Source organism: Rhinoderma darwinii, chromosome 9 (genome assembly GCF_050947455.1).
Source record: "Rhinoderma darwinii isolate aRhiDar2 chromosome 9, aRhiDar2.hap1, whole genome shotgun sequence".
NCBI lineage: Eukaryota > Metazoa > Chordata > Amphibia > Anura > Rhinodermatidae > Rhinoderma > Rhinoderma darwinii.
In genome coordinates this window covers 72,426,341-72,453,063 of record NC_134695.1, presented here as the reverse complement: position 1 = coordinate 72,453,063, position 26,723 = coordinate 72,426,341, and the positions used below count along the sequence as shown (strand labels likewise).

Here is a 26,723-nt window from a genome sequence, read left to right as displayed (position 1 = left end):
GCAACAAATTATAGCAAGATTAGCCCTTTAATGGCTGCTATTATTTTGTTGATTAGATACAGACTAGTAGAGTAGCTAATTTGGACTCCTCCGTGTCTTCCTATAATCATCCTAAAAGTACAGACACATTCTCATGCCGCACCGAACATTATAGATGCCTGGCCGCACAGTGTAGGTATACCCTATAAACAGCTGGATTCTTGCTATTCGAGACACTTGTTGGCTTATAAACATAACATGTTTTATTTGGTCAAATTGATGAAAGTGAAAGCTGGTGGTTGCACGCTATTATCGGATTAATCTGAAGAACCAGATTAAAGCACCTTTTCGCATAATTGACGCGTTGTACTGCGCTTTTACTGAAAAACCTCTAACAGAAACGGCGCTGATTGGATCACTACGGTCGTCCAGTAATAAAACAAATATAACAACTTTACGGTTATAATAACATCTTATAGTAGAACAGAAGTATTGTACACACAACTGAGGAGGATCCACACTGATAAAGTGTAGTCTAGCAATGCGCCTCAAACTGCTTCATATTTGTAGGATGTTCGTTACACTTTAGAGAGATCCTGATAAATCCCAAAGTATAAAAAAATATCAGCACAGAAGCTACACAATGTACAGCTCTGGAGTATAATACAGAATATAACTCAGGATCAGTACAGGATAAGTAATGTATGTACACAGTATCTCCACCAGCAGAATAGTGAGTGCTGCTCTGGAGTATAATACAGGATGTAACTCAGGATCAGTATAGGATAAATAATGTAATGTATGTACACAGTGACTCCACCAGCAGAATAGTGAGTGCAGCTCTGGAGTATAATACAGGATGTAACTCAGGATCAGTACAGGATAAGTAATGTAATGTATGTACACAGCGACTCCAGCAGAATAGTGAGTGCAGCTCTGGAGTATAATACAGGATGTAACTCAGGATCAGTACAGGATAAGTAATATAATGTATGTACACAGTGACTCCACCAGCAGAATAGTGAGTGCAGCTCTGGAGTATAATACAGGATGTAACTCCATTAAATAAAGTATTTAAAGTGATGGCTGAATTCTGCTTGTTGATTTAATATACACACTTACCAGGGTAATATAGTAATTACATTATACAGCTGTGTTTTTGGTACCAGATGGACTTGTATATTTCAGGCCAAAAGCAGTGATAGGAGTGTCTTAACACCCACCAAATATAGGGCCGGGTGAATGCACCATTAGGCCTCATTTACACGAGCGTGTTCGTTTTGCGCGCGCAAAAAACGCAGCGTTTTGCGTGCGCAAAAGGCACTTGACAGCTCCGTGTGTCATCCGTGTATGATGCGCGGCTGCGTGATTTTCGCGCAGCCGCCATCATAGAGATGAGTCTAGTCGACGTCAGTCACTGTCCATGGTGCTGAAAGAGTTAACTTATCGGCAGTAACTCTTTCAGCACCCTCGACAGTGCATTCCGATCACCATATCGAGTAACCTGTTTAAAAAAAAAAAGAGGTTCGTACTTACCGAGAACTTCCCGGCCGTTGCCTTGGTGACGCGTCCTTGGTGACGCGCCTCTCGACATCTGGCCCCACCTCCCTGGATGATGCGGCAGTCCATGTGACCGCTGCAGCTGTGCTTGGCTTGTGATTGGCTGCAGCTGTCACTTGGACTGAATTGTCATCCCAGGAGGTCAGACTGGAGGAAGAAGCCGGGAGTTATCGGTAAGTCCGAACTTTTTTTTTTTTTTTTTTTACACGTTCACGTATATTGGAATCGGAAGTCACTGTCCAGGGTGCTGAACCAGTTTAACTCTTTCAGCACCCTGCACAGTGACTGTCTCCTGCCGGGTTCGGTCAAAACGAGTTCGGCCGAACCCGGTAAAGTTCGGTTCGCTCATGTCTAAGACACTCCGTTCGGATGTTTGTAAACAGAAAAGCACGTGGTGCTTTTCTGTTTACATTCAGTTTGACAGCTCTTGCGCGAATCGCGCAGTTCGCACGGAAGTGCTTCCGTGCGACCTTCGTGGTTTTCACGCACCCATTGACTTCAATGGGTGCTTGATGCGCGAAAAACGCACGATTATAGAACATGTCGTGAGTTTTACGCAACGCACTCGCGCTGCGCAAAATTCACGCATCGTCTGCACTGCCCCATAGAGTAATATAGGTGCGTACGACACGCGTGAAAAGCACGCGCGTCGCACGCGCGTATATTACGCTTGTGTAAATGAGGCCTTATAGTGTAAATCCGCTTCATTTTGTGATTTCTGGTTGTTTCGAATAAATTACCTGAAGTTCGATACAATATGATGGAAATTTAACACAAGAGAATGAGTATTCACCCCTGCGGGTAAAGCTGGACATAGGTACACAGGTCAGATGATGTGTGTATTCTATGATCTCGGAGATGGTTATCACTAATATCCATATCCTAATCGTAATAGCAAAAAAAAAATAAGAAAACCAAAAACATTCTTTAAATGTTACATCCGTTTACAACACAGTACATCACTATCCGTGCCGGTTTAGGCCTCGTTCACATCAGCGTCGGGGGTTCCTTTTAGACTTTTCCATTGGAGGAACCCATGAACTGAAACCATAGCTTCAGTTTGCGTTACTATTCATTTCAATGGTAATGTTTCCGCTTGTGTCCGTTTCGCAAGGTTTAGTTTTTTTTTTGCAGAAACCATAGGAAAGTCGACTACGCTATTGTTTCCATGAAAAAAAAAAACGAAGCCTTACAGAACTGAAAGAAACGGAAACCATTTGCAACGAAAGCATTACCATTGAATCTGATGGTAAATGCATACGGAAGCTATTGTTTCCAAGGTCTAACAAAACCTGACACTGATGTAAACGAGGCCTTATCGGTCATATTGGTTGAACTACCTTTTCTCCTCTTGATTTGCAATAATGGTCCATGTAAGCGACAAAGCGGCACGTACAGACCCATTATGGCAGCACATGGAGTCCTTATAACTGCGTGTTAAGGGCCAGTAGGCAGCAACTTGACTCCATATGTAAACGCGGCCTACTGACAGTCCCTTTAACTTTACCTTGTGAAAGCCCGTTCGCGGTGTTAACCAAATGGGTGTCCGTTTTCAGCAAATTTACTGTTTTTGTTTTATAATTGTTATACAATTTTCCAATATAATTTCTGCATCAATTCCTCCTGGTTTTTAAGATCTCTGCTTGTTTTTTAGTAAGAACATTCATTGTTTATACAGTTAGTACGGTCGAAAAAAGACACATGTCCAACAAGTTCAACCAAGGGATGGGAAAAGGGAAGTTTACGTTCAGTGGATAAAATTCTGCTACACATGCTGTAACATCTCCATCACCTGTGTGTCCATTACATGACCGTGTAACATCTCCATCACCTGTGTGTCCATTACATGACCGTGTAACATCTCCATCACCTGTGTGTCCATTACATGACCGTGTAACATCTCCATCACCTGTGTGTCCATTACATGACCGTGTAACATCTCCATCACCTGTGTGTCCATTACATGACCGTGTAACATCTCCATCACCTGTGTGTCCATTACATGACCGTGTAACTATTTCAGCACCTGTGTGACCGTGTAACTATTTCAGCACCTGTGTGACCGTGTAACTATTTCAGCACCTGTGTCCATTATATGACCGTGTAACTATTTCAGCACCTGTGTCCATTATATGACCGTGTAACTATTTCAGCACCTGTGTCCATTACGTGACAGTGTAACTATTCCAGCCGCCTGTGTGTCCATTACATGAGCATGGACAGAATTTTATCCAGTGGAAGTAAACCATGAAGGTTCCTACTGATTAACAACAAGCAGAGAGCTTGAAAACTGTGAGAAATTATTACAGAAAGTATATTGCTAAATTATAGAACCTTATTTTTTATTATTATACAAAAAATAACATTCATTTGATGAAACCCGGACAACCCCTTTTACATTCATCTCCACCGTCCGGCAGCTTAGTCTTGTTTTTACAGGGGCATGTTGTACGGGAACAATAGCCCCTTAAATTGGCACGCATAGAATGTGACCGAAGCCACAAAAAAAGCTTCTGATGAGTCAGCACAGGCTGCAGCTCCTTAAATCTGGGCCACTATTCCAAACAATTAGTATCAGAGAGAGGGCACAGATCATGATTCATTACAATGCATTCATATGACTGATGAATATTTAGTCGGGCAACTTCAGCTCCTCCTGAAAGTGTCAGCACGAGTCTCAGCTGGGAGCGCAGGTGATGAGGATTTACTTCAACTATATCCTGTTCTATGGCTCTGGCTCGGTTCACACAGTGTTTTTGTTGCCTTTTTGCGTTTTTAGCATTTAGTCTGTCACTTGGAGTTCATAAAAAAAACCTGCATGCTTAAAACACAACAAGAATGCACCATGTAATCCCAGCCTAAGAAGTAGAACTAGTGTTCCGGTCTATACAAAATTGCAAAAATGTAAGGTTTCTATTTTTAGAATTTCTTTTTTTTTCATTTATTGCATATTAAATTAGTTTTTATTGTATATTCTTTAGCTTGGAGGATTATAGAAATAGTAAATTTTTGGGCCAGTTTCCCACCAGTGTAATGCGGCTACAAATCCCAAACGGCCCCTATGCAGGTCTGCTGCTAATTCAGGTCATCAGACCCACGGAAGTGCCGAGACTTGCGGCCGTAATATGTAAACTTGTGTGAAAATGGCTTTACCTCTAGTGCATCAAAACACCTGTTGGCAAATATCAGGCTTTTGTCCAGGTTGTGAATTGCTGGGCTGATGCTTGATATGAATTCATTTATATGGTTTGTAAAAAGTATGAAATGTTAAGAAAATGTTTACAAAGTTGATATGGGTTGCGTAACCTATAACGTGATATTTCAGTCTGAAGAAAAACAATTTTTGAAGAAAAATTTGTACTTTTTTTTTTTTTTTTTTTGCCGATTTTGAAGTGGCAGATTTATTTAAATCTCAATAGATTTTATTAAAGTATACTCTTAATTTTTTTTAAATATATATATTTTTTTTATTCCCCTAAATTAAGCAATACTTAAAAAAATATGTTTGTGTTTTGCTTTTTTTTTTAAACCCATTTTTAGTATCACAGGCCAAATGCCCCCTGGGCACTATCCCTAAAATACACCATATTCTTCCCCCCAAAAATTAAAATGTCCTTTTTTTTTTTTTTTTTTTTCTTTTTTGTTTTCTTTATTTTTTTTTTAAATCTGAACCCCGTAGGTGTCTAGTCACATACAGGTCTTAGCAAGAAAGAAAGTTCGAGAAATCCAAGCCGCCATTAAGGTACGTCTGGCTTGCCCAGTTGTAGGGGCTTTTCATCTCCATGGTTACAGGCTTTTTCCTTTGTTTTCCTCCCTCCCCCTACCCTGCAGGTGTCTAGTCACATTCAGGTTCTTGCCAGAAGGAAATCTCGTGATTTTCATTCCAAGCTGAAGGTATGCGCTTCTCTGCTTTTGGGCTTGTGGTTGCTACGCATCTCACTTCCTGTTTCCCATGGTGACCGGTGAATGCTTTGTGCTGCGATCCTTGTAACCTAGTTTTCCTGCTGCATGTGAGAGCTGTTTACATTTCTTAATACCCGCTCTGCTATTTCTCTGCAAGCAGTCACTGTGAATATCCTCTTCAGATACTTAGCTGCACGTCTGCCCAGAGATATCAATTAGAGGTGAATTAACAAGCACAGAGCTCCAGTCGTGCAGCAGAAGCTCGGCCAGTCCCAATCCTCGACACCGGTTGCACTTTCCTTAGTACATAAAGGCCTAAGCTCCATGGGCGATTTTTCAGTAAAGCAATCAAAATTGGGATTGAGCTGCTTGTGTATCAAAATAATTTTTTAATACATTTAAAGAAAAGTTGCGAGGCTTCATAAGCTACGCAATAAAATTAGGACACTGAACAAGTGACTGACAATAACACCCTCACTCGCCTTTGTAGCTTACACCTCGAAAGGTTTTCTTGTTTTAATGTAAATAAAGCATAATCATTGTAGAAGTTCTGCAACTTTCTATTATACTTTGTTTCAATTCCTCACCATTTTTAAGATCTCTGCTTTTTGTCAGTGAATGGGAACATTCTTGTTTACCACCAGCAGATAAGTCTGTATAAACCTAAGGCTCTGTTGACATCTGTTTTGGAGCCTCTAACGGGAAGGGGGGGGTTATTGGTCATATTTTTTATGGCAAGAGCAGCGCAGGTCTGTAGCTCTATTCTTGATGTCAAAATTATCCCAACAAACCCTATAAAGTCAATGGGCTCCACCTTTGACAGATTGGATCATTCAGGGACCGTTACAGCGTCATGCCTTTCGTTATAAACAGAAGCCTTGACGCTAGTGGCAAGTCCTCTCCTTTCTAGACAATCCTTTGTACTGATAGTTTACTACAATGTATCCGTGTAGTTAAGGCTTTGTTCACATCTGCGTCAGGGCTTGTTCATGGGTTCCGTCTTAGCTTTCCGTCAGAGGAACCCATGAACGGAGTCCAAACAAACGAAAACCATAGGTTTCCGTTTGCATCACCATTGATTTCAATGGTGACTGATCCTATGCAAATGGTTTCCGTCGTTTTGACTGAATGACTAGCGCAGTCGACTACGGTATTGATTCCATCAAAACGACAGAATCCTTACACAACGGTGACAAACTCAAACAATTGGCACTGGATCAGTCACCATTGAAATCAATAGTGATGGATCAGAAACCTATGGTTGCCGTTTTGTTTCCGTTTGGATTCCGTGCATGGGTTCCCCTGACAGAAAGCTCAGGCTGAACCCATGAGTCTCAACACAGATGTGAACGAAGCCTTAAACATATCAGCCTGGAGTAAATTTGTTTAATTTATAGTGGATTTTCTAGACTGGATACAATGTAAGCAAACCCTCAGCTGTGAGAAGTATCTGTACAGGTCTTCATCTACTGGCTATAAACAAGAATGTTCCTGTTCACTGACCGCAAGCAGAGATCTTGAAAATGGTGATGCATTAAAACGCATATAAATTGCCGAACTTCTCGTTATACAATGCTTAAGCTTTATTTACTTAAAACCAGAAAACCTGTTTAACACCCTTCAGATTCCTCAAGTATGTCAGTATTGTTCTCACTTTACCAACTTGCTTAAAGAGGCTCTGTCACCAGATTTTGCTACCCCTATCTGCTATTGCAGCAGATAGGCGCTGCAATGTAGATTACAGTAACGTTTTTATTTTTAAAAAACGAGCATTTTTGGCCAAGTTATGACCATTTTTGTAGTTATGCAAATGAGGCTTGCAAAAGTCCAAGTGGGTGTGTTTAAAAGTAAAAGTCCAAGTGGGCGTGTATTAGGTGCGTACATCGGGGCGTTTTTAATACTTTAACTAGCTGGGCGCTCTGATGAGAAGTAACATCCACTTCTCTTCACAACGCCCAGCTTCTGACAGTGCAGATCTGTGACGTCACTCACAGGTCCTGCATCGTGACGGCCACATCGGCACCAGAGGCTACAGTTGATTCTGCAGCAGCATCAGCGTTTGCAGGTAAGTCGATCTTACCTGCAAACGCTGATGCTGCTGCAGAATCAACTGTAGCCTCTGTCGCCTGGTGCCGATGTTGCCGTCACGATGCAGGACCTGTGAGTGACGTCACAGATCTCCACTGTCACAAGCTGGGCGTTCTGAAGAGAAGAGGATGTTACTTCTCTTCAGAGCGGCCAGCTAGTAAAAGTATTAAAAACGCCCCGATGTACGCACATAATACACGCCCACTTGGACTTTTACTTTTAAACACACCCACTTGGACTTTTGCAAGCCTCATTTGCATAACTACAAAAATGGTCATAACTTGGCCAAAAATGCTCGTTTTTTAAAAATAAAAATGTTACTGTAATCTACATTGCAGCGCCGATCACAGGCAATAGCAGATAGGGGTTGCAAAATCTGGTGACAGAGCCTCTTTAAGACTAAATATAAAGAATAGAAGAACCTCGCCAGATGTGCTGGTTAATAATAATGTCGAATAAAAATGAGTAACTTACAGTTCAACAGGCAAATCTAGTAATTGACATATAGAACACTAAATGACATGTGCCACCCTCTACACTAACCCCACTGTGCCAGCTGTCCTCAGTAGTGAAGGGCTTGCGGGATTGTGCCCACATGTGCTGCGCAGCATGCTGGGCATTGCTGCTTGGTGGCTGGCTTGGAGCTGCACTGGCTGAGCAGTTGGATTGAGAAGACTAGCGCCTTTTTGATAACACAGAATGCCGCCTTTCTTTTTGTTAAGTCTTGCAGTCCTGTTGGCAGGCACGACACCTTTGCTTTACCCGTAACTACAGGACGAAGCGAAATGCGTTGGGTTGCAGCTAATTTACGCATCGAATGTATCGGCTGCATGGACGCATGAGCATGTTGCAGAACTAAACAGATTAAAGGCTGATGGGACCACAGATAGCCGTGTTTAACCCCTTTCTCACCAGCAAACAGGGATGAATGGCTTGTTCTGTCCCCCCCCTCCCCTCCCTCTTTCCTTTCTTTGCTTATTCAGTAGACATGCACCAGATGATTCCCCTGGAAATGTTCTAGATTCATAATCTGTAGCCAAGCAAAAGAAATGTTGATGACTGGTCGCAGAAAGCTAAATATAGTCCAGCTCTTTCAGTTTCCTGTTCAATGAGCAATGGTTGAAAGCTTTGAAAAAAATAAATCCTTTTGATGTGAATGAAGTCTTCAGAATTTTTGAAACATAAAAAAATAAAGCGATGGATTAATTACTCCTCATTAGGCAGCGAGTCGGGACACCTCTGAATGTACATTCTTCCCAACGTCTGAGCCATTGCTGGGATGAAGTAGTCACCTTTTGTTACTTAATTCAGTCTTATCAATACAGTGGTGAGCAAGGCAACGACAGTCCAAGAGCCCGGCCTATTGTGAAAAGCAGAGCCGTATTCTATCCTCCTCCTGACTATTGCTACAAAGACCGCGGCTGGAGTTAGTATAAGATGGGACGTGACTAAGGCTGCGTTGGGATAAATGCATTTAAAGGTGAACCTGATCTATAGCAGTAGTGTCCTATAGCTTCCCCTTTAACAGCATTACTTATTGTCTGCAGACATTAATTCTGGAATCTGAAGGGTTAAATCCCATTAAATTTCCCTTTATGTAATAGTCTGCACAGTGGGACTGGGATTTAATGTTTTACACCAAAGGTATTAAGAAAATGTTCCGGCTCTTCTCTATTCGTGTGCGTCCTGTTTTTCTGTTTGTATTTTATGTTTATGACCCCCCCCATGCTCTGTGTCTCTTGGTTTATTTATTTTTTGTAATGTGTATTGTTGAGCCTAGCACGGTAGATGTATAACGGTTTACAAGGAGTGTACAAAGCAGTTCATATAGACTTACATGATGTATTATGTTCTTCACATTGCTTTTCATGTGCAATGAATGAGATTTATTAGGAATGCACAGTAACTCTTCTGCACTACAGCTATACAACACATCTCGTCCAGAAGGTGCTCCCCTATATGCAACAACGCGCCCCAAAAGGCCCAAGATGAGGGGGCAGAATCAGAGTGGGGTGTACATTATACTGTTGCTGCCAATGGGACATTGAAGTACTGAACCCCTTTAAAGTAGCACTGCAGGTAAAACTGGTGCACTGTATTATGCCCAGTGAGGGGGCAGCGTGCCATGATCCACAGCCCCGGCCCCTGCACTAGTCATAACACGGTGTATACGGTTTGTCTATTACACTCTATGAACTGTGCATTTCTACCGGTCTCCTATAAAAGAATGAATCACTGTTTGTGCAGCTGCTTTTTATGTCCTTTGTAAATGGTTCTGTGTGATATTTAGTTATTTTTGCTTTACGCCAACCTTTTAACACCCTATTTGTATTGTATCCAGGTGACAAATATGGTAAGTTATTGATGCAGCTCATGACTTGTGACTCCAGTTTGGCTTTTGCACAGTGTTTGGCTGTTTGCTTTGACTTGTGTTCCCAGCTTGTGCTGTTTTACCCCAGAGCAGTAGCTGTGGATTAGATATCAACGCCCCCGGGGTAACAAGCCTATTCCATAGCCAGTCTTTTTGGAGCAGTGAATTGGGCTAATAGCATGAAGGCTTTGCCTGCATGTGTGCACCCTGCCCAAGATTCAGACTGCTAATGACTGCTTTGACATGTCCGCCATCATGCACCAGTGTCCGCCATAGGCACCAGTGTCCGCCATAGGCACCAGTGTCCGCCATAGGCACCAGTGTCCGCCATAGGCACCAGTGTCCGCCATAGGCACCAGTGTCCGCCATAGGCACCAGTGTCCGCCATAGGCACCAGTGTCCGCCATAGGCACCAGTGTCCGCCATAGGCACCAGTGTCCGCCATAGGCACCAGTGTCCGCCATAGGCACCAGTGTCCGCCATAGGCACCAGTGTCCGCCATAGGCACCAGTGTCCGCCATAGGCACCAGTGTCCGCCATAGGCACCAGTGTCCGCCATAGGCACCAGTGTCCGCCATAGGCACCAGTGTCAGCCATAGGCACCAGTGTCAGCCATAGGCACCAACATCTGGCTGCACAATTCCAGGGCAGAGCAGTACAGGGGATTATAGATCGGGTAGCACCATCTGACAGAAGAACACATAGTTGCGCTTTTTTCCATTGTAACTACTGACTGTACTATAGGAGTGACTTCAGCTAAAATGGGATTTTAATCCAGCACACCTCTCCCTCCTCCAAGAAGCAGATCTGTGGATAACCACATCGGTCTGTATCTTGTCCTGGTGTTCTCAGCCCAGAGGAATGATGAATCCGCATCTATGTACAAATTACTAAAATTACATTATAACGAGACCTATAGTCCGGTATTCACACCAGGACAATCTGCTGGGGTGAGAGCGCATCTACTTTTAACAACATTTCACAGTATAAATCCATATAAACTGCGGAGTAATTACAAATACCTTGCTTTAATTTTCATTGATATCTTGGTTTTTTTTGTCTAATCACACCCAGAGCTGCTTTCAAAATTTTGCTGGTCTCTCTTGGAAACAGACAACAGTCACGCTCCACGCTGCTGTCAGACATGATGCTGGAAAGCTCTCACTGTGTTAATGCTGTAAAAATGCTCTGCTTTCTGGTGAAAGGACACCGACAAAATACTGAATGCAGTTAGGGATGTTACTTTAATAACGCAGGATATAATCGGATCAGTATACTCAATGTCTTATATACATTCAACCTGTGAAATGTAAAGAAAAAATAGTTAAAAAGTAGTGATGTGACCAGTCAATACCCCCCCCCCCCCCCCCCCCAGGAAAGGTTTCGCTGGGATGCTGCAGTAGAACATCTATAGACCTGATGTGTGGCCAATTCCTGCTGAAAATGTCTCTATCAGGAGACTGGCAACTTCTATCTATGGCCGTGTCTGCAGTTCTGCTTTTTTGGAGATGGGAAGATGTTTTGTAGCCTGGAGATGACTCGTCTCCTCTTCTTTCTTTCTTTTTTTTATTTCTTTTTTTTAATATTAATCTGGCAGCCGTTGTTTGTGCTAAAGAAATTTCTAACTATTTAACCTGGGAATGCTGTTTCACGATTTTTCCAATTCACTGTAATGGAGAGCGACCTTGCATGAGCGCCACTTCTCCACCGGGACTGGTACCTCCTGTTCTCAGAATCGGTGGGGGTCCCAGCAGTTGGACAACCACTGATCAGACTTTTCTGTCTAGTCAATATACCGCTACGGACTTGGGCGTACTTTTGATACATAAGACATGTCAAGTTTTCTTCAGTGCGGGGACGGTGAGCTGGGACCCTCCTATTTTTCTGATGCCCTTTTTGGTTTTCTCGTTTAACCTAATCTCTGAATAAAATGTTGACCACACTCCCTTAGCATTGGATGTGGAGCTCGAAAGCCATGGCACTTAAAATGAAAGGACAATCTTACTCTTCCAACCATGATCTGTGACCCCCACCTATAAAATCCATGGTACACCATACAGGGGATGTGTCACCCAAAAGCTAGGGATATGACTGAAGACTCTGCAGACCTCATGCCAGGTGGACAGCACAAGCTTCCAGTGAACTAAAGGTTTTTTATGATGTATTAAACAAGGTATGTTCATTTCTCCGCTCTCCAGCCAATCTTTCCTTAGACAACCTGTCACGTGGCCTCCGTAGTAAACCGCTGCCACGTGATCTCACTATTGACGACCCATCATGACACTGCTTTCTGAACAAGGATCGACTGGCGAGAGCACGGGAATGGAGATTTGCAAGAGGAAAAGTTTGTAGATTATTATTGTACTATTTTAGACTTTGTTTAATCCATCATAAAACCCCTTTAATGGCTGGATTTTCCTACAGATTAGTTCAGCGCTTCCTTTGTAGAAAGGCGATGTGTAGTTCATAACTTTCAATCTGTAAATAATAATCAGGTGAGAGTGGTGGCACTGCCATTAGGTTCCACATAGATGCATGCTGGCATTACAACATCCCCTTCAGGCTTCTTCTGTTTAATACTCACGCTTGTAGCTGCACAATCACGACTGTCCGCGCAGAGTTCAATAACCGCATGCCAACTGTTATATTAAAGGATCAAACCGCCAAGGACAAAGCATTACAACACATGGCAGCCATGTCCTCTGCTCAGATTGTGTCCGCTACCGCCATTCACAACAAGCTGGGACTACCAGGGATTCCTCGTCCAGCCTTTCCTGCTGCACCTGGGGTAAGTGTGTGCTCAATGAGTGTAAATGGTCTGCAACATGTGGCTCTTGAGAAATGCTGAGAACGCTACATCAAAATGTTTCCTGTTTTCTTTACAAGACAACATGCTATACGAAAGCACTTATTTTCACAAAAAGTAGAATATTCTAGTTAATTTTCTCCATTGAGTCTGTCTCTTCCATTTCTTGTTTGTCACGGGTAACACCATTGTTTATCGTATGCCCTTGTTTTTGCATGTGACCACCATTTTCTAAATTCATTTACAACAACCAAACTTGCAAACAGTTTTGATTTATAAAATCTACTGTTGTGTCTCCATGGTTACAGACTACAAACGCGGTGTAGTCTGACCCTACAGTCCGTTATGGGTTATTCTCTTCCTTCTAGAGGGAGCAGAACTGAAGTAGAGTAACATGATTGCAGTATCCGACTATACAGTGTTTGTTTTTATTCTGTAACAATGGAAACACAGGTCTTCATAGGAGCTGCAAAAAAAAAACCCAATTAGGATATTTTGAAGCAAGACTATTTGCAAAGTTGCTTTTAAAAAAAAAAATGTAAATGCATAGAAACAAAGATTACAAAAATTGCTGGTACTTGGGGTGTATTGACATGTCGTTTTCGGTGGTGCTTTTTGCTGTTCTCGTGGCAATGTGCCATTTTACTGTGATTCCGGCAAAAAAGCGTCCACAAAAAAAACGCATGAAAACATACCCTTAGGCCCTCTTCGCACAAATGGTTTTTTTTCGCAGGCAGATTTTGACCTGCCGGCAGAACACTTATTGTGTTTTTTGGCCGCGACCATTGAGTGCCGCGGGCAAAAAAAAAAATGGCAAAACCGCTTTCTCTACCTACCCTTGAAGTCAATAGGAAATCAGAGACCGAAAAGGCCTGAAGAAAGGGTATGACTCTTTTTCCCACGAGCGGTTTTTATGCGCTCGTGGGAAAAAAAACGTGTCCTATTGAAATCAATGGGAGGCGTTTTCGGCCTTTTTTTTAATTTTTTTTACGTGATTTCCGCATAAAAAAAACAAACTGTGTGAACTAGGCCTTAAAGTGTAAAAAGAAAAAAACTTGACCCATCTTATGATTTTCTCTCCCTTTTATTTACAGTACTGGCCAGGAATGCTTCAGACAGGGCAGCCAGGATCTTCACAAGAGTAAGTCCAACACGTCCCTGTCTGTATACAGACAATTAGTCACTGGTGTGTATATATATATAAAAAAAAATGCAACAAGGTTCACAAACCACATTGTGATCTCCTTTCTGAATCGGACCATAGACAGGAGAGGAGATGTGTCACTGACATTATAGCTTTTCTTTATAAGGAGCGGGGAAGCTTTGTGCACAAATCAATCCGTCCTAATTTCAATCAGTTTTTTATTTTTTTACTGCTTCCTGTATCTGCTGATCTTTGTGCACGGTTGTAAATTCTTATTAGGATCTGTTCACATTTGTGCTTATATTTCCGTTATTTCACTCGGTCATAGGAACAGAATAACTAAAACAACGTAAGCGCCGGATACATCAAATGACAGATGCCAACGGTGCCCAACATAACCCATGTACTTCAGTGGGTTCACCCGAGTGAAGTAAATGGGTTACGTCGGGCACCTTTGGTGTCATATTTACCGGACAAAATAGCGATGCATGCTGCAATATTTTGTCCGGCAAATCTGACAGAATCCGACACTGATGTTTACAAGTACAGTTGGACGGCCGATCACTTATGCATCTGAAGTACTGTTAAAACTTCATGTCTGTGTGGTCTTCTGATTTCACCCAAGATCATGACTAGTTTAAAGGCGTAGTGCCGCTTTCGCTAATAAATGTTATTTGAGTAATGAAAAAATGATAACATTTTTCCATACACTTTCTAAATTGAGTCCTCATTTTTCAAGATCTCTGCTTTCTGTCATTCAACAGGAAAATTTATGGTTTAGTCCCAGGGGATAAAAGTCTGTCCTGGTCATGTGATGGACGCAAAGGTGAACGTCTCCTTAGAAGACATAGCCCTGATAACTGCACTGTGACGAGAAGTGCTTCTGTGCGGCCATCACATGACAGATTTTTATCCTGTAACTATTGACATCATATTATTTGCTGAAACCCGGAATACCCCTTTAATAAAATCCTGATAAAATCGAAATTTATATAAATGTCTCATTTTGTTTCTTTTTCAGCATCAAGCCATTTGTCCAGCAAACATATCCCATCCAGCCAGCAGTCACAGCGCCTCTTTCAGGTAACCTCTGCATAGCACATCATAGCAACAGATTCAGACTCACTCAGCGATGACAGGAAATGGTGACCGGACACCAGTGTTTGGGAATTTAAAAATGTCATTTGTAAAAATCCAAGGAGCAGGGGACGATTCTCTGATTCATATATGGGAGATTATTTTTAATCCTGCTCACTGTAAACACGGTTGGTACCAAGTAGAATTCTTGATGAAATACTTTCCTTTGAGTGTAGTCATTTCAACAAAAGCTTAAATTCCTCCTGGTTTCCTCCGGGGACGCTGAGCACAGGTGTGCCTCCAAGAAAATGTAATTAAGCCACTAGGGTAATGCTGAAGGGAGAGAGATGCCTGGAGCTGCCGCCTCCTCACAATGACTGGACATTTTGACATCCAGGATAAAATTACTGTATTACTGCGGTGCTGGCTGAAAGCGTTGGGCCGGGTTTACATGGTGCAGAAAGCCAAAACCAGGAACGGAACCTAAACACAAGACATATAAAAGGAAGTCCTTAAAAGGGGTTGTCCAGGCAGGAAGGGGTTTTTCCACACTGATTACCCATCCACAGGATAGGTCATCAGTCTATGATCAGTGGGGGTCAGACGCCCAGATCCCGCACCGACCAGCTGTTCCGGGTGCTGGAAGCTATGCAGTGGTTGGTGCCGGAAGCAGAAGGCTCTGTACACTGTATAGCGGCAGAACTGCAGCTCTGCTCCTTTTCACTTGAATAAGAGCAGAGCTGCAGCACGGCCGCTATATCGTGACCAGAGCTATCTGCTTCCGGCAACAACCACTGCAATCTCCGGGCGCCCGAATAGCTCCCGTGTCGGACCCCCACCGAACACATACTGATGACCTATCAGGATAGGTCATCAGTATGAAAAAACGCCTCCTGCCCGGACAACCCCTTTAAAGTGTCTACTCTCCTAGATCCAATTCTGCAGCAAATCTGCACTGTGTGAAGAGGGCCTTGGCTGAAGGACTGGTCATCCTCCAGCGCTCATCTCTAACATGCTCCAGAGCATATCTGAATGAATCGCTTAACCATTGGCACTTTGTGTCTCTCCATATGGCACCTTTGTGAGGCACTAAAATTCATCCCTAGAACCAATGCTGCTTTGGGAGAACATCTTCGTAATATGGTGTTCAAGGAATCCAAGAAAAAAAGAAAACCCTCTATGCCTCCATGTAATACTGGAGATACATGTGCTGTATTATAGATGCATACAATACAATTTGTAGTGAGGATGCGACTTAGAACAAACCTTAGACACTTGGCATAAAATCGATCAAGCTGGACTTTTTGTCGTTTTTCGCAAAATGACCCCTTAAGCAGTTAACATATTTGTTTAGGTTTATTTTTCTGAAATTGGAAAGCAATGACCTAGGATTCATGCAACAGAGCTCCTCTAGGGTCAAAAAAAGTAGAAAAGCTATCTAATAACTTTCAAAAAGTTTCTGAGGTCCTCCCATGAAAGTGTTAAAAGCTATGTCCACCTTCACAACCGAGCTTTGTGTTTTTTATTGCTCCAATGTATGGAAAAAATAAAATAAAAAATTAAGTGACTTTGCAATAGGTTTTTAGTTTAACCTCTTCCTGACATGTGCTGTATATATACGGCGCAATCGGGAAGGGCTTCCCGCAAAGCGCAGTACCATTACGTTGTGGTGATAGTGCGGGCTCAGGAGCTGAGCACGCACAATCACCGCCGGCTGACAGCTGTATGTTACAGCTGTCACCCAGAGGTATCGGCCAGGACCGGAGCTAGTATCTGATCCGGCCGATTAACCCCTCAGAAGCTGCGCTCAACAGAGATCGCAGAATGTGAGGTGTTTTTAGCCACCGGCACCGCAGCAACGTGATCGCTGGGTTGCCGGTGGCTGCAAATTTGATCGGAGGCCTAATACTTACCTCCCGGTCTGCCAGCAACGGAAGCCTCCTATGCGCCGCTCGGCGGTGGGGCCTAAAAGACTTCCGGTACCATCGGCGAGTTCACGCCGGCTCGGCTTCCGGCTCAGAAGCTGCGCCAGCGTCATCAGCAGTGGGTGTCCGCTATATGTTACAGCGGACATCCCACTGTAACGGCAGGAACCGAAGCTAACTCCGATTCCTGACATTAACCCCTACAATGCAGTGATCGAAAGCAATCGCTGCATCAAAGTGGTTTGTAGCAAATCGCCAGCCTGCCATGCGATGGCAAGGCTGGTGACTGCTACTATGGCAACAGGTGGCCTAACAATGGCCTCCTGTCTGCCATTACGGAAGCCGATTAGGCTCCGACAGGAGCAGGATCGGCTTGCTGTCAGTGAATAACTGACCTTTCTAATACATAGGTAGTGCCATGTATTAGAACATCAATCAAACAGTTGAACCTTCAAGTCCCCTAGTGGGACTAAAGAAAAGTGTAAAAAAAAGTAATAACATAAAAAACACGATCGCCCTATTTCCCTTATCAAGTAATTTATTATTGTAAAAAAATAAAAAAAACATACATATTTGGTATCGCCGCGTCCGTAACGACCTTAACTATAAAAATATTATGTAAGTTGTCCCTCGCAGTGAACGCCGTAAAAAACCTAAAAAATAATGCCAGAATTGCTTTTATTTTTGGTCACTTTGTCTTACAAAAATTGAAATAAAAAGTGATCAAAAAGTCGCACGTATCCAAAAATGGTTCCTATAAAAACTATTACTTGTCTCGCAAAAAACAAGTCCTCAGATGGCTCCGTCGACAAAAAAATTAAAAAGTTATGGTTCTCACAACATGGCGACAGAAAAAATACATTCTTTTTACAAAAGTAATTTTATTGTGCAAAAAGTTGTAAAACATAAAAAAGTTCTGTAAATTGGGTATCGCCGGAATCGTACTGACCCACAGAATGAAGGTAACATGTAATTTATAACGCATGGTGAACACTGTATAAAAAAACTAATTTTTGATTACTTTGCCTCCCAAAATAAAAGGATAACAAGGGATCAAAAAGTTGCATGTACCCCAAAATGGTACCAATAATAACTACAGCTCGTCCCGCAAAAAAAACAGCCTTCATACCACAACGTCTATGAAAAAATAAAATAAGTTAAAGCTCCAATAAGTTAATAAAGAAAAATATGCAGTTGTGCCGGCCCGAGGGGAACATTTCTTCTGTTTCAAGAGGCGAATTATCAAGGCACTAAAATTAGGGAACCAGGAAGGGGAGAGCCAAAACATATCCGCTGGAAGCGACGGTGCCCGTATTTATACCAGGACAACACTTTACCAGCAAAATTCCTCAAACTGCAAAGGTGCGGAGTGCGGACCAAAAGGGGGATAAGAAAGGACATTTATCAGTGCGATACCGGCCGGTGCATAGAGGATTGCTTCACAGCGTAACAAATATCTATGCATTATTTTATTATTTATTTATTTTTTTACCCCATTATTATACCACCTGACTGTGCCCCTGATGTACGCTTCCCAGCTTACATGTGTCCCACATTATAAACTGAAACACTAGTAAAACTCCAAACAAAACTACTACCAAGCAAAATCCAAAAGCCAAATGGTGCTCCCTCCCTTCTGAGCCCTACAGCATGCCCAAACAGCTGTTTACTTCCACATATATGGCATCGCCATACCTGGGAGAACCCTTTTAACAATTTTTGGGGGGTGGCACAAGCTGGGCACGACCTATTTCCAACTAAAATGACATATCTAGGGAAAAAATTTAATGTTTACTTTGCACCATCCTCAGCGCAATCATTTATGGAAAAGAACGGTGGGGTGAAAATGCTCACTACACCAATGCCTTGAGGGGTGTAGTTTCTAAAATGGGGTCACTTGTCAGGGGTTTCTTTTATTATTTCACATCAGAGCCTCTGCAATTGTGAAAAAATACTGTGTAAATTGCCAAATTGGGCCTCAATTCCGCATGGTACTCTCACTCCTGAGCCCTGTCGATAGTCCAGGCAAAAGATTAGTGCCCCATGTAGGGTGGTTCTAAAACTGGGAAATACAGCATAATAATTAGAGAACTGTCTTGTTATGGTGGCACAAGCCGGGCACCACATATTGGCATATCTATGGAAAAAAAATCCCATTTTCACTCTGCCACATCGAGTGCACACTAATTTCCGCAAAACACCTACAGGGTTAAAGTGCTCTCTACACCCCTAGGTGAATACCGTGAGGGGTGTAGTTTACAAAATGGGGTCACTTGTGGGGGGTTTCCACTGTTTTGATCCCACAGGGGCTTTGCAAATGCGACATAATGCCCAGAAACCAATCAAGCAAAATCTGCACTCCAAAAGCCAAATACCGCTCCTTCCCTTCTGAGCCCTGCCGTGTGCCCAAACAGCAGTTTGACCACTTTTGGGGTATTGCCGTACTCAGGAGAAATTGTTTCACAAACGTTGTGGTTCTTTTTTTCCTTTATTGAGAAAATGAAAAATTTTGAGCTAAAGCTATGTCTTATTGAAGAAAATATTTTTTTTATTTTCACTACCCAATCCTAATAAAATCTATAAAACCCCTGTGGGGTCAAAATGCTCACTACACCCGTAGATGAATTCCTCAAGGGGTGTAGTTTCCAAAATGGGGTCACTTGTGGGAGGTTTTCACTGTTTTTGTCTCTTCGGGGGCTTTGTAAATGTGACATGGCCTCCGACTGCAAACCATTCCTGCTAAATTTGAGCTCCAAAAGTCAAATGGCGCTCTTTCCATTCTAAGCCCTGCCGTGTGTCCAAACAACCGTTTATGACCACATGTCGGGTATTGTTTTAATCAGGAGAAATTGCTTTACAAATGTGGCGGTACTTTTTCTCCTTTAGTCCTTGTGGAAATGAGAAAAAAATTATTATTATAAATCTTTCTTTGAAAGAATGTAGATTTTAATTTTCACGGCCTACTTCCAATAATTTCTACAATAAACCTGTGGCGTCAAAATGCTCACTAGACCCCTAGATAATTTCCTTGAGGGGTCTAGTTTCCCAAATGGGGTCACTTTTGGGGGGTTTCCACTGTTTTGGCACCGCAAGAACCCTTCAAACCCGACATGGTGCCTAAAATATTTTCTAATAAAAAGGAGGCTCCAAGACTCACTAGGTCCTCCTTTGCTTCTGAGGCCGGTGCTTCAGTCCATCAGACTAGGGCCACGTGGGATATTTCTAAAAACTGCAGAATCTGGGCAATAAATATTGAGTCGCGTTTCTCTGGTAAAACCTTCTTTGTTACAAAAAAAAATGGATTAAAAATGAATTTCTGCAAAAAAATAAAATCATTAAATTGGTAAATTTCAACTTTAATTCCTGTGAAACGTCTAAAGGGTTAAGAAACTTTCTAAATGCTGTTTTGAATACTTTGAGGCGTGAAGTTTTTAAAATGGGGTGATTTTATTCAGGGTTTCTAATATATAAGGCCCTAAAAGCCGCTTCACATCTAAACTGCCCCCCTGTAAAAATAGCCTTTTGAAATTTTCTTGAAAATGTGAGAAATCGCTGCTAAAGTTCTAAGCCTTGTAACGTCCTAGAAAAATAAAACTATATTCAAAAAAACGATGCAAACATAAAGTAGACATATGGGGGATGCTAATTAGCAACAATTTTGTGTGGTATAACCGCCTGTCTTACAAGCAGATACATTTAAATTTCGAGAAATGCTAATTTTTCATTAAATTTTGGTGTTTTTCACAATTAAATGCTGAATGTATCGAGCAAGTTTTGCCAGTAACAAAGAATAATGTGTCACGAGAAAACAATCTCCGAATCGCTTGGATAGGTGAAAGCATTCCGAAGTTATTACCACATAAAGTGAAACATGTCAGGTTTGAAAAATGCGGCTCGGTCAGGAAGGTCAAAAGTGGCCAAAGAGGGAAGCGGTTAAAATCTCCTACCACTGTGGTATATAGTTCCTTCAGTCTTATGTGGTAACAGACGACAATCTAACCCTGTGTAGTCTGATCCTGCAGTCATACTCCCTTCGCCTCGCTAACACAAGAAGATGGGCACCGATAGAAATGTCTCCCCACATTGTGTCGTTTATTGACCTCTTTGTGTTCCCAGTTTTGTTAATGTTTACAGCCATTTCCTGCTAATAACCGGTATATACGTATTCACTCTTCCAGGGTTTGAGCCCACTGCTCCGCCTGCCTCATCAGTCCCGGCATGGCAAGGGCGTTCCATCGGCACAACCAAGCTTCGATTAGTGGAGTTTTCAGCATTTCTAGAACAGCAACGGGACCCGGATGCAGTAAGTGAACGTCCTCTATTATTACCAACCCTGAACAGTCTGATTTAGCCGCAGTTCTGATTATTTGCTGGGTTTACTACCATGAGTTCTACTACTAATGTGATTCACATTCATTGAGCAACAGAAAATGGGGATATTTCAATGCTGGAAGGAAAATAACGTAATTTTATGTACTTCTCAAAGATGGGCCAATAATCCAGAATATTTTATAATCTGGCACCTGTAATAGATTTTATTGTACGTTGTATCTAGGGGCCCATACTACCTGCCTCATGTCCCTGTCCTGTTATATGGGGTCATGACGCCTATTTGACTCATTCTTCTTTTCTGAGGCGCTGGATTCCTGCGTGGGGAAGCTGTGTGCAGGCACCTGTCTTTTTGGCAGGCTTGGCCGGCAGCTGCAGCGTGATCTAAGAGCTGTCTTTAGGTATGCTAGTGTAGATGGCATATAGAATATCTCATTCCAGGAGCATTCCGGAGAGTCCTGTCCATCATCTGCTGACACGTCTCTTCTTGTCATCGCAATAGTTTTTTTTGTTTCAAAAACTCAATCCAGTCAGCGTGCTAAAATAGAGATGTGGCGCAGCCGAGAAAATGTGTGAATATATTCCCCCCTTTTTTCAGTTATATAAATTTAATGTAAACTTATCCAACATACTTTTTACCATCACATTTAGTAGGATCGCTGGTAGTTAATTATATAAAGCAGACCGGGCACTAACCTGAGAAATATTTCACATCTTCATCTCAAATCCCACCTAGGAATTATCCAGCCATAAAGCTTAATCAATTTTCTAATAGACTTCATGGTTCAATTCCTCACCATTTCCAAGATTTCTGCTTGCGGTCAGTGAATGAACTTTCTTCTTTACATTTAGAAGCTGAAAACATCACCCCATAAATGTGGATGCAATTGTATCCAGTCTAGGCAATACCTCATCCGTACAAATCCATCTCCTGTCCTGATAGTTTTCTACATTGTATCCGTTTGACTCGCAGTGAATTGTCTAGGCTGGATAGAATTGTAGCAGACCCTCCGCTATGGGAAGTATTAGGTCTGTATTAGCCTTCAACAAAAATGTTCTCATCCACTGACCGCCAGCAGAGATTTAGAAAAATGCTGAGGAATTGAACCCCAAAGTATATTTGAATGTTGCTATATTTTTCATTATGCAAGTATTAACGGCTACCTCCAGTCATGCAGCTGACAGTCTCCCACCAGAAGCTTAAAACTGATAGTTGGACATGCAGCCGGTTTTCTAGGCAACCACACAACTTTGCTGCAAGCTTCTCATGCCAAGGCGCTTTGCAGAAGAGACTTCCGGCGTTCTAAGGTTGCTTAAAGTGTAGCTAAACGTTTGGCAAACTTCTGACATGTCATAGTGACGTGTCAGAAGATTGGATTGGTGGAGGTCCGAGCACAGAGACCCCCACCAATCGCTAGAACGAAGCAGCTGAAGGTCTCATGTGAGCGCTCAGCCGCTTCCTGTCTGTTCGGCTTTTTCCGGAAAGCCGATGTATCGGAGTACAGGCTCATAGACTTTATATTGAGTCTGTACAACGATACATTTATTTCCGGAAATAGCCGAACATACACGAAGCGGCTGAGCGCTCACACGAGACCTTCAGCTGCTTCGTTCTAGCGATTGGTGGGGGTCTCCGTGCTCGGACCCCCACCAATACAAACTTCTGACATGTCACTATAACATGTCAAAAGTTTGTCGAACGTTTAGCTACACTTTAAGCAACAGGACCAGCCTCATTTCCCGCCATCACTTTTAAAGCGACTCAGTCTGCTGCATGACTGGAGGTACCATTCACACAGAGTTTTTTGCAGGCAGAAAATTGTGCCTGGAAAAATCCCCGTTTTTTTAAGTGGTTTTGTACCACACGGGTGCTTTGAGGCTTTTTTTTTAAAACTCTTTACAGGCAAAGGAAAAAACCGTGAGTGGTTCTTGCCAAAAACCGACACAGCCGGTTGCAGCGTTTTTTGTTTTTTTTTCAGTCTACCGTTGAGTTCAATGGGTTTTTTGAGGTGGAAAATGCCTCGAAAGGTCATGTCGCTTTTTTTTTAATGCTAATGGACAAAAACCGCTCCGGAAAAAAAACGCCTCTGACTCCCATTGAAATCAATGGGAGGAGATTTGAAGCGTTTCTTTGGCGCGGCTTCTACATAAAAAAAACCTGTGTGAACTGGGTCTTAAAGTTGTTTTCAGGTTTTATGTAAATAAAACTTAAACTTCACCCTTTTAGGTTCATATGTTAATATTCATTTTACTAATTGTCCTATTGTGTAGATAGATTATACAAAAATGAAATATACAAAAATGGGAATCCTCATTAAATGCTTGCATGAACATAGGAGATGTTGTCGTCCCCGTCCCAAGAAAGATTTAAAAAAATGTTTTTCCAACATAAATGGATGTTGCTCCCACTTTGGACTCTATGGGTTAGTGCAAATGGATTTATATTAAGAGATTATCTCCGTCATAAATCTGTCCGGGTAGTGCATACAGGTCCCATAGCATATTTGCCACCTTATTCCCTGGTCATCAGCCATCATGTAAAGTGAGCTGTCCGTACTCCTTCAGACAGTGGCTGGGGCACAAGGGCCATAGTAGGACAAGTCTGCTTTTTTATAACAACTATTTTAAATGGCCTGGACTCATGCTCAGCTATTTTGAGAGAGGTGGGATTAGTCACATGCAAGGTCGGGATATCTGACACTCCTTTACTTGCCTTGTCTGTCAGGGTCACGGATCTGTTGTGTCTCATCCCGGAATCATATATTTATTGAACGCATTCATACCTCAGTGGGCAGAGCACTTGTCCAATTTCTTTCTTGTGCCCTTTCTAGTGGCAGAAATGAGGACACCTGAGTGCTTGGAGGCGCACATTTCTCCTTTATTAAAAGTTAATTATTTAGGAATTTGTCAATAAAATTAGGTTTTAGACCACATATAAAAGTGTATGTAATAATGTGAAAGGGATGTATGTTGTCAGATACTCCTACACGCTACATTGTACAGACAAATGTCTGATGTAGATCTAAAAAAGAATGAAATGTTCAGGAAACCGTCATCTACATCATTCTAACAACTTGGCTCCTGTAATAAAGGGAAGGAGAAATAATTTTTCCTACATTAGAGGACTATGACGCCTGGTGTGAAGGTTACTCTTTCCAGAATGCAATTCACCAGAACATCATCTGTGCAGACACTGAACAAGCAGACAAGGCTGAAGAAGAAAGAATAGGTGATCGAGCCTGTAGTTATAAATCACTACAAAGTAGCCACAAAATCTTTAAAGATCCCATGATCTTTGGTTTCCATCATATGTTTTGTGACATATCGCATACATGCAAGTATTGGTTCTGAGGGGTGAGAGTGTTTTACTCTGAGGTACACATATTGTCTTACCGGGCTCTGCATCTGCTGACTGATATTGAGGAATACTTAAGCCTGCTGTCAACATAGAGTTTCACACATTTCCCTGTCTAGCAGTGCCCACTGACTTAGTCATACGCTGTATACTAGCTGCTCGAACACTTGTACTCTGCAGAAACAGACATTTACATTTGTATTTAGACTCCAGCGCTTGGAATACTAGTAGATTAGGGCTCGGTTCGTATAACGTGGTTTAAAAACGTACGCCGTATGCACCGGTTTCTTTCCCGGCGCATATGGCAATTGTAGCCATAGGTCCCCATTCACCCTTTGTCCTTTTGGCCTCTGTCGGGGTTTTTTCTGTATAGTAAAGCGGTATCTGGGTCGGATTTGCTTAGGAGTGTTCCGCAGCAAATCTGACCCGTGTGCAGGGGGCTTTAGGGTTAAATGGGGGGGGGGGTCAGAGGCACACAGGAGCCGCTGTCAGTGGAGCTCACTGATTCAATGTCTTTCTGCAGCTTCTATGTAAAGTAGATACATAGAAGCTGTAGAACAGAAACAAGGCTACATTTTTAATAAAAGTATATGATAAAAGTGCTTTGTATTACAAAATACCTACATTACATAAAAAATGGCATCATCTCTTTCTGTAGCCTTTAAATTCTATTTTGATACCATCTCTAGTCTGGAATAAACTGAGCGTTTATAAATAAATCGCGATTCCGTACAGTATTCTCGTACAGCTCCTCATGCTGCTGTGGTTTTCGGGTTTAGTATGTGGATTTCCTAGTAAAAGATCATATTAAGCAAGTCCAATTGATTTTTACTATATAACTGGAGCAGCAGATGGAGGAGGAGCTGTGAAAATGGCTCATTTAGGGTTTCAGTCATGCCTCTAACACTGCTCCACGCTGCAGCTAATCTATGAACGACAAGGATTTGTACTGGATTCCTGGGAATTGTCCACAGGGCACCTTTTCGGGATGGATCGCAGCGCACTGGAGTTAACGTTTTATGGTGTAATGTTAAAGTCACTACAGGGCTAAAGAGCGGCCATCATCAATACACATACGATAACAGTCATTCTTATCTGCCCCTTGAATGATGGTGATCCTGTGAGACGCAATTCCCCCTAAAATAATATTTTTAAAAATCCCCTTCTCTCAGTCTGTTCATATCTGTCTGACGAAACAGCGCGACTCCTGAATGGCAAATCTGGCTAGTTACGAAGTCCGCTCCTCATTCAGGACTCTACAAGTGTCACGTTTTATATGGTTCTGTTGGTTTTATTCTCTTTTGATCGGTGTCTGGATGGTGGCATCGGGTGTAGAGGGATGCTGCGGGGATATTGTGTCTTATAATAAATACCACTGAAGTGTTCTGGCTTTTAACAAATCCTCTCATCTCTTGCAGTACAACAAACACCTCTTTGTGCACATTGGACAAGCCAATCACTCGTACAGTGACCCTCTGCTTGAACCCGTAGACATCCGCCAAATTTATGACAAATTTCCAGAAAAGAAAGGCGGCTTAAAGGAACTATTTGGAAAGGGGCCTCAAAATGCATTTTTCTTAGTGAAATTTTGGGTAAGTTCACAAATCTGCTTCTCTTTTTATAAAAAAGTATGTATTTTAACAGGGAAAACACGGTGAGGCTTATGAATCCATCCTGTATAGAAATGACCAAAACCTGATGGAAAATATGGCACTTGCAATTTTTCTCTTTAAAAGGCTTGTATGATCTTTAACATTAATAACATGTCACTAAGGCCTCATGCACACGACCGTATTTTTTCCCACCCGTAAATACTGGCGTAAATACGGGTCCGGTGTCACACGTATTCCACCCGTTTTGCACCAGTATTTACGAACCCGTGCCCGTAAATATGGGTCCGGTGTCACCCGTATTCCACCCGTATTTACGAGCACGTTTTTGGCGGCAAAATAGCACTGCACTAATCGGCAGCCCCTTCTCTCTATCAGTGCAGGATAGAGAGAAGGGACAGCCTTTTCTGTAATAAAAGTTAAAGAAATTCATACTTACCCGGCCGTTGTCTTGGTGACGCGTCCCTCTCTTCACATCCAGCCCGACATCCCTGGATGACGCGGCAGTCCATGTGACCGCTGCAGCCTGTGATTGACCTGTGATTGGCTGCAGCGGTCACATGGCCTGAAACGTCA

General features: G+C 42.4%; 1 protein-coding gene across 8 annotated transcripts in view; it reads left to right on the top strand.

The window, feature by feature from the left end:
- The window catches only part of TEAD1 (TEA domain transcription factor 1), a 158,308-nt gene that overhangs the window by 103,630 nt on the left and 27,955 nt on the right, over nucleotides 1–26,723 (top strand). For 2 of the 8 annotated variants that reach the window (XM_075838139.1, XM_075838133.1), the window contains 8 exons: nucleotides 5,219–5,281; nucleotides 5,371–5,433; nucleotides 9,872–9,883; nucleotides 12,555–12,689; nucleotides 13,802–13,848; nucleotides 14,873–14,934; nucleotides 21,032–21,156; nucleotides 25,956–26,129. In XM_075838139.1, coding sequence (XP_075694254.1) covers nucleotides 5,219–5,281; nucleotides 5,371–5,433; nucleotides 9,872–9,883; nucleotides 12,555–12,689; nucleotides 13,802–13,848; nucleotides 14,873–14,934; nucleotides 21,032–21,156; nucleotides 25,956–26,129 — 681 coding nt within the window. The remainder of the gene's footprint in view (nucleotides 1–5,218; nucleotides 5,282–5,370; nucleotides 5,434–9,871; nucleotides 9,884–12,554; nucleotides 12,690–13,801; nucleotides 13,849–14,872; nucleotides 14,935–21,031; nucleotides 21,157–25,955; nucleotides 26,130–26,723) is intronic. The other 6 variants (XM_075838135.1, XM_075838134.1, XM_075838137.1 and 3 more) reach the window with 6 other exon arrangements.